At 47.5% G+C, this 8,572-nt stretch overlaps 1 protein-coding gene across 1 annotated transcript; it reads right to left on the reverse strand.

Moving 5' to 3' along the window:
* Positions 1 to 2,302: 2,302 nt before the first annotated feature.
* Positions 2,303 to 2,729, reverse strand: LOC131905094 (small ribosomal subunit protein eS25-like). The gene has a single exon (XM_059256045.1). It carries the CDS (start codon positions 2,727 to 2,729, stop codon positions 2,349 to 2,351), a length of 381 nt encoding a protein of 126 aa, XP_059112028.1. The 3' UTR covers positions 2,303 to 2,348.
* Positions 2,730 to 8,572: the final 5,843 nt, after the last annotated feature.

Consider the following 8,572-nt stretch of genomic DNA (forward strand, 5'->3'; position numbering starts at 1 on the left):
AAACGGTTCTGAGAGAATCTGCTCAGAGCCAGTCTCTCTTCTCACAGCAAACCAACCCCAGGTGGTGATATGATTGCCACAGAGTCCTCCGAGGGGAAGTCAGAGGGTGGCCCCACATAATTGGGAAATATGCGTACAGATTATTTCATGGGTTCCCTGATTTGGAGGAGACCCCATGTGTCCTCATTCAATTTCCATTATGCAGACGGTAGTCTGATAATAATATCACCTACCCTGCCCACCCCTTTGCCACCCTGTGACAAAGTCTTCCAAGACCCTGCCCTTCTGAGAGCTACAGAGAGCTATGGGACCAGGCTAGAAAACCTTTTCCCACCCAATGCCTGTGACAACCTGGCCAGCTGAGCCCCGGCAGCTCAGGGTCCTCAGCTCTTCCCAGCTCATGGCTCACCCAGCTGCAGCCTGGGACCTTCGGTGCTCCTGGGTCCCAGGCTCCAGGGGATCTCAGGGGGCCCGAGCCTTCTGCCCTCTGGCAGTTCCCACACAGGCTAAGGGAGGCTTGTTTCTCAGAGCTCCCGCCCCTCTCTCCAGCAATCCCCAGGGCGCCACGCATTCAATGGGCTATCAGGCTTGCCCATCACTCTTACCCCCCCCCCCTCTGTTACCCCTGAATAGGTGGGAATCCAGATAGTTACAGGCACTCCCATCCCCAAGCCCCCAGCCAATCTCTCCGAGGACCGTCTGGGACCTCGTAGTTCTGCCGAGTTACCTGCCTTACCACGCGGAGAACTGCGGGTACTTGCTTGGCTGGCGCTAAGCAGCCGGTTCTTTTGTCTGCCACTGCCCTAAAGCTGCGATCTCAGCTGGGCACCTAAACACTGAGCCTGCCTGGTCTGTGCTGCTGCGATTTTGCCCCGTGAGTCTAGACAGAGGTAACAGTTACAGTCTCCGGGTGTTTAGCTCCTGGAGACAGGTGTCTCTTTTTGGGGACTGTATGCCTCTCCCCTCTCTCTTGGCGTTGGCTGACGGTGTGACAATGCAAACAGGAATCCCGTGCAGGCAGACAGCAGGCAGGACAAGGCAGCGGCTGCTTGCCTTGCTTATTTCGGTGGGTGGGGGTGTTCGGGTTGGCTGTAGGCCCTTCAGGGTCCACATCTGCCGGGTTGGGACTGTGCCAAAGGCTCTGGCCTGTCCAGTTGCCTGGCTGCACTGCGCTGAGCTGCAGGAAGCATGGTGGCTGCTGGCAGGCTCCCATGATGCTAATGAGGGCAGTCTCAGGCCAGGGGGAGGGGAGCCTTTGTCCTGTTCTTGTCTTTGCTGGAGAGTCCTCAGAGAGAGACAAGGGGCCCTCCACAGAGCCATGTACACATGATTAGCCTGCCATCACTCACATTGATGGCACTCAGAGCTCTGGAGTGTGGACAGAAATGGGGGAAGAAGAGAAACAAACAGGTCCTGGGCGGTCCCTGCACTTTCCAGGCAGTGGCCTAGAGAAACAGAGAGAAAACACTGCTTTATGCTCTCTCCTCTGTTTTTCTTTCCTCTCCAGGCTACACCTTCACTGTACTCAAGATAACACCCTACCACCAGCAGCAATGTTAGTGAGGCTCTGGTTAGAGTGTCTCTGATGATGTGTCCCCATGCTTCTTTCTGAACTCCCAGCATCTCTTAAGCCATGCCCTGGGTGGCTGACATGAGTCCCTGTGTGTGTCCTGCCTCTTTTCCCTACTGTCAGTGAACTACTGAGGCTCAGGTCTCCAGTGGCCCCACCCTGCAGAGAGTAGTGGTCCCACCTCATCTGAAAACTCTCATCAGCCTCCAGGGAGGGCACATAACAGACCAGTGCTTTAGCGATGTGTGACAGATGTCAAGAGGTGAATGGTTTGATTACCTCAGAGCAGCCCTCTCCAACTTGGGCCCCTAGATACCCAAGATGTTGGGGGGAATTCACACAGAACACAGACTTGAAGGGGGAAAATATTACATCCTACTTTCCGTGGCTTTGACTGAGACAGTTTTCCATCTTTGTTTGACACAGAGAGCATCATAGCAGGACCACTAGCATCTGGGACTTCTGTCACCAATGTCTCCAGTTGTGGTAGGTCACCTTGAGATGTGATTTATGATTATTTCCATCTTGAAACCATGGCAATTATTATTAGTCATCATTATCACCATTATTATTATTATTGAGAGAGAAAGAGGGGAGAGAGAGAGAGAGAATCTTGCTATGTAGCTTAGGCTAGGCTCAAACTTGTGACCCTCCCACCTTGACTTTCTAAGTGCTGGGATTGTAGGTGTGTGCTATCATGCCCAGCTACCATAACATAACATTTTTTTTTTATTTAATAAAGTTTTATTTTTCCAAGTGTACAGCTGGTTGAACCTGTTCAAGCATCTTCGCCAGCAGCTGGGGCATCTCCACCCTTTGTGTTTCTGGTGTAAATTACTTGGGCTCTGTGCTTTGAAACCAGCTTGCTAAGTCCTTTACTAAGTAGCTCCTGAAGGGCTGCCCTGGCCAAAGAACCGCGAATCTTCCGTCTCTCGGAGACCACAGCTGGAGTGATGAGCTTGTAGCTGGGAACCTCCTTACAGAGTTTGTCGTGTGTAGCTTTGTCAGACAGGACCAGATTGTTGAGCTTGTCCCGAACTTTGCCTTTGGACCCCTTCTTCTTTGTGGCCCTGCCACCAGCCTTATTTACTGGGTCTTTGTCATTTTTGGCTGACTTTCCGGCATCCTTCTTCTTCTTCTTGTCATCCTTGGGCGGCATGATGAAGCTCGGAGAGTGGCGACGACCACTGCAGCCTCCCTAAGACGTCGGAAAAAAAGCTAACATAACATTTTAACATACCTTAAGAGCTGTATTTCTGTTTCATTGGTTTTTATGATAATTCTGGTTTTTTTTATTTTATGTATTTAAGGCATTCATTTTAAAAGACTGCAGAGACTACACCCCACTGCCCGCGAGGCCCATGTTATACAAAGATTGAATCCCTGCGTGAAGGTATTCCCTTAGTAGGCTTTTCCTTAGCTCCATCTCTGTCAAGAAAGGGTCTGGTGTCTGTGCTCGGTACCTGTGTCCCTCTCCTTGATTTGGCTAAAGGATGGGGGAGAAATACATACATTTTGGTATGACTGGAAGGGCCACAGGCAGGGTTCACTGCTCCAATATCACCTTTGAGCTGCCACTTTTAAAATATGGTTCATATTGCCCAGTACCTCCCACATGCCAGGCCAGAGACAGAACAGTGAACAAGGCATTTTCCTGATAGAAAAATGGAGAATAGAAGATAAATTAAATAAATGGTGGATTCCAGGGGGATAAATACCAAGGAGCAAAATAAAACCAGAAAAGGAAATGGGTGGGGTGTAGAGGGCTAAATTTGCCGAGTTTCAAAGGTCTGAACTGGAGAGTCTTAGGGATTAGATGACTTCAGAGTCAAGACCCAAGGGAGATAAGGAGAAAGCTATGGAGACCTCTGGGAGAGGGTATCACAGTGAGAACACAAGCCATGCAAAGGCCCTGAGGTCCAAGTGGCCTGCAGTGGCCGGGAAACAGCAGAAGGCAGGTGTGGCTGGAGTAAGGGAAGAGGGAGCAGGGGACAGGTTAGAGAGACATCATGTAGAGGAGCTAGGCTGTCCAGACGGCTAGGGCTTCTGTGTTTTGACTAGGTCACAGATAGGGTTTAACTTGAATTTCTGTCTGCCATGCTGAGAACTGACTGAACGGAACGTAGGCAGGAGTGAGGAGACCAGGCAGGCCATGGGAAGTCACAAGCTTACAACAGGCGACTTGGAGCAAGCCCGGAAAGGGAGGGGACAGGAGTCAGGGTGGATATGTTTAGAAAGAGCCAAGGGGATTTGCTGGCAGCTGGATGTGGAGTGTGTCAGAGAGAGAGAAGTCAAAGGCAGCCTCAGGGAGGGTGGGATGCCTTGCATCAAGAGAAATCTGTGGAGGGGACAAAGTTCAATGGTTTGAGCTCAGGAGCTCACTTTGGACATCTTACTTTTTCTTTTGAGATAGGTCTCACCATGTAGCCCAGGCTGGCCTTGAACTCACAGAGACTCACCAGGATTAAAGGTACACACACACCACCAGGTGACATCTTACTTCTGAGATGCCGGTTGGGAGAGTGGTCCAGGCTTGGAGGCATCACTTCTGGGTGAAATCCGACACAGTGAGACAAGCCTGCCCATCAGCAGCCCTCATACCTGCTCCCACTGGCACCAGTCAGATGCTTTTCATTAATCTCCCCTCAGTATCTTTACAAACTCCAGGGGAAGCAGCTGGTAACATTCTCACTGTACAGATGGATGAACTCACTCAAGATGTAAGGGGCCTGCTGAAGTCACATCGCCAGAGAAAAGCAAAGCTGGGGTTTCGGCTTACATTAGTTATTTCAGAACTCAAGCTTTGCAACCCATTAAAAAATTGTATTTATATTTGTTTATTTTTGGTTTTTTTGTGTAACAGCCCTGGCTGTCCTAGAACTCACACTGTAGACCTGACTGGCCTCGAACTCACAGAGATATGCCTGCCTCTGCCTCTGGAGTGCTGGGATTAAAGGCATGTGACACCACCACCCAGCTATTTATTTTTATTTCATGTGTATGAGTGTTTAGCCTGTATGTCTGCATGTGGAACACATGGGCAGTACCTGTGGAGGTTAGAAGAAGGTGTTGGATCCGTTGGTACAGGAGTTACAGATGGTTATGAGTAGCCATGTGTGCTGGGAATTGAACCTAGATCCTTTTAACCAGTGCTCTTAGCTTTCAGAGCCATCTCTCTAGGCCTTCCTTAGCCCTTCAGCACTATTACAATGTCATCCATAAGCTTTATAGGTCCCCTTCCCTCCTGCCTCTGGCTTCCTTCCCTCCCTCTCTCCTTTGTTTTTGTTTTCAAGATACTCATCCTCAGCTTCCCAGTATCTATAGAAGAGGCCAAACTATCCTTAAAGTTAATACTTGGAATCTTTGACAATTTTCTTAATTTACACACACACACACACACACACACACACACACACACACACACACACGTATATATGCTGTGGGGAGGGAGAGGGAGATATAGAGGGAGAGAGAGGGAGGACATAGGATAAATAGAGACAAAGAAGGAGGGACCACACAGATCCAGGGAGGCTACCTAGCAGGGAGGACCCTAGGATGACTGTGGCTTATAGTAAGTTTTGGTTTTGCCCAATCACTGGGCAAGCTTTAGTGAAACATTTCACTATTAAGATAAGAATTTGTACTGTATCAAGCTGATGAAAAAATATGCTGGCTGTACTTCCAGGAGGGGAGGCTAAAATCTTTTTAGACTATGGATTAGCCTATAGAAAAATGTCTGCTGTAAATCAAAGAGTGAAGGGGAAGATGAATAGGAATCTTGCTTACACAACTTAAGTAAAACGTAGCTCTCTGAACAGATGAAGAACTGTATTCCAGAATCTAATCAATATTTATAATTCAGCTATTATCTGGCTTAAAAGGGCTTATTGGGAAATGTTATCATTTTTACTATTTTTCTACAGAGAAAATATCTTCTAGTTTCAAATAACCCTGGACTTTTGAATTATAACCTGTTTTTATGTTAAAAAAAAAAAGTCTGTATAAAAAAAAAAAGAAGGAGGGACCAGAGACAAGATGCATATTTTTCATAGGTGTGCTCCCAGAGATCTGCTTCATCCAAACAAGTCACATCTCTTCTTCCCTCCTCCAAAAAACGTTACCGTGAGTTCATGGAGGGACCAATCAGTCCACTGATTAGCTGAGACCTCTCCCCAAACCATCTCCCCAAAGTTCACTAGCTGTCACCAAATGAGCCCATAGGAGATGCTTCATAGTCAGACCTCAGCTCCATCGGACTTCATATGCTTGTCTCCTGGCTGAACCTGTAAAGCATCAACTCCACAAGTGCAGAAAACTTGCTTTACTCATTATACTGAATGGTGCCATAGGAGGCTCTTGACAAATCTTTGTTGAATGAATGAATGTTACCCTTCCTGTTCTCTTTTTCTGATCTTCTAGGTTAGATGGTACACTGTACCCGCATGCCTGCTTTGAGACATTTAGTAAGACTGCAACTTTTTTTTTTTTCCTGGAGCTGAGGACCAAACCCAGGGCCTTGCACTTGCTAGGCAAGCGCTCTACCACTGAGCTAAATCCCCAACCCCAAGACTGAAACTTTTAATAAAAGATTAATTTTAATTTCAATATTTTGTATATGTGTGTGTCTGTGTGGATGTGAGTGCAGGTGCCTGCAGAGGCTAAAAGAGGGTGTCAGATCTGGTGAAGCTAGAGTGACTAGTGTGGTTGTTTACCACCTAATGTGGGTGCTAGGAACTAAACTCAGGTCTTTTCAAAAGTAGTACGCACTTTTAACCACTGAGCAATCTTTCTCTTTTTTGGACATAAGGTCTCATTCTGTAGTTCAGACAGACATAGAATTCACTATGTAGCCTGAACTTGCAATGATCCTCTTGCCTCAATCTCCCATGTGCTGGACTATAGCATGTACTTACTGCCTTGTCCAGCTGGTGTGATGCAATTTCATAGCTGTCCATAATAATCCTTATCTTACTTACTGTGGTATTTCCAGTCCCTTAGTAGGCAGCAAACATGTAGTGAAGGAATAAATGAAAGCATACTGTGGTGAAATTGGGCAAAGTGAGCAATAAGTCAGGGCTGGGGAGAGGGGCTGAGCCCTGGGCTGTATGCAGAACTGCCTGGGATTAATCCTATCTCTCCTAATCGACTACGTGGCATTCGCTCAGAACATTTCAGTGTCATACTTTCCCCAGCTGAAAAATGAGGAGCAAGATGGCCTCATTCAGGGAGAGCCTGTAGGCCAGGAGAGGCTAATTCTAGAAGCTTGTATTCCAGCTTGGTTCACTGCTGGCCTGGAGCCCTGATGGGCAGCAGAACTGTGCAGAAGCCACTGGGAAAGATTTGGCCCTGGGCCTTCTGCTGGCATGAGGATCCCGGTCTGGGACCTTCCTAACTTTCTTGGCTGGTTGAGAAGGCAGCAAGAGGATTTGATTGATCTTCTCTTCTGGGGGGTCCTCATCATAAATCTCCCTGGCCCACTGGGGTCTCCTAGGACCCAGGAGCAACAGCCAGTGCATTCCTTGGCTCTTACAGGCTCCGGGCTTAGTACCTTTTGCCTCTTTCAGTTCCTAGCTCTGGGACCACCTGTGAAGCTGAGTACTTGTCTGCCCTGATGGTAGCCCCTCTCTGCGTACCAGACAGCCTCTGTCCAGAGAGTCACCAGCTTTTCTCCAAGTCTGATCTTGAGATCACACAGCATGGCTTGTGCAGACAGACCTGCCCCAGGCTCAACAAAGAGTCAGGAATCCTTAGCTCTTTTGTACCATGGACTCCTTGTTGGTTCAGTGAAGCCTACAGCTTTTTTTCTTTCTTTTACAAATTATTATTTATTCTTGTTAGTGTGTGTGTGTGTGTGTGTGTGTGTGTGTGTGTGTGTGTGTGTGGTGTGCTTGTGTATGATGTGTATTTGTAGGTGAGCAAACCAGAGTGCACATGTGGAGGTCAGAGGCCAACTTTGTGGAGTCGGTTCTCTCCTCCTACCTTTATGTGGGTCTCAGGCATGGAACTCAGGTCATTAGGCTTGTACAGCAAGTACAGCACCTGAGAAGCCATCTTGCTGGCCCCTGTGGACTCTTTCTCAATGAAATGTTTTCAGAAGCATAATAAAATGTACATTGCTGGACAGCAAGCAAATTGTATTGAAACACAGTTATCAAAATATTAAAAGTATATGTTTGTGATAAAGTAATTTAAGTGTATCTTTTTAATGTGCCAGACTGGATTTGTGGAAGCCTCAGTGACTACTATGGTTACCTACTGATAAACAAGAATAATATATCAAATACCCACAGCAGCTGTGGGGTGACAGGAAAGCATCAGAGGACCTGGAGGCAGCTGAGTTAGTGAAATTATGTGAGTTAGAGAGGGGCCTCCATATCTCCAACCAGCCTAGAGCCCTCTGTACATACTTTCATGGGTGACATGGTCTTTTGCCTTCCTTGGTACTCCTATAGGGATAGTTTGGTTCCCTCTCTGGAACATTCTCCCCTAGGGCTGGACAGCTCCAAGGGCTCTCACTTATCTATAGAGATTCTGGGGACCCAGTCCGTGCCTGTTCCTGAGCTAGCAGTAGAGAAAGACAAAGGGCCTACCTGGAGCTATTCACTTTATCCATCCACTCACTCTCTGACTTCCTACCCTCTGTCAGGCCAGGCAATGTATATCCTGAGATTTAACTTTATAAAATATAGCCAGGCAGTGGTGGCACACACCTTTAATCCCAGCACTCGGGAGGCAGAAGCAGGCAGATCTCTGTGAGTTCGAGGCCAGCCTGGTCTATAGAGCGAGTTCCAGGACAGGCTCCAAAGCTACACAGAGAAACCTTGTATCTGAAAACAAAACAAAACAAAACAAAACTGTGTGTGTATGCATTGTACTCAATGATGTGTGCTGGAGGTAAAACAAAAACAAACAAACAAACAAACAAACAACAACAACAACAAAAACCACAAAGGGCTGGAGAGATGGCTCAGAGGTTGGGAGCACTGGCTGCTCTTCCAGAGG

Source organism: Peromyscus eremicus, chromosome 2 (assembly GCF_949786415.1).
Source record: "Peromyscus eremicus chromosome 2, PerEre_H2_v1, whole genome shotgun sequence".
Classification (NCBI taxonomy): Eukaryota; Metazoa; Chordata; class Mammalia; order Rodentia; family Cricetidae; genus Peromyscus; species Peromyscus eremicus.

What these genes read in the sequence shown, in the direction of transcription:
- LOC131905094 (XM_059256045.1), bottom strand. Translation starts at nt 2,729, where the DNA reads ATGCCGCCCAAGGATGACAAGAAGAAGAAGAAGGATGCCGGAAAGTCA.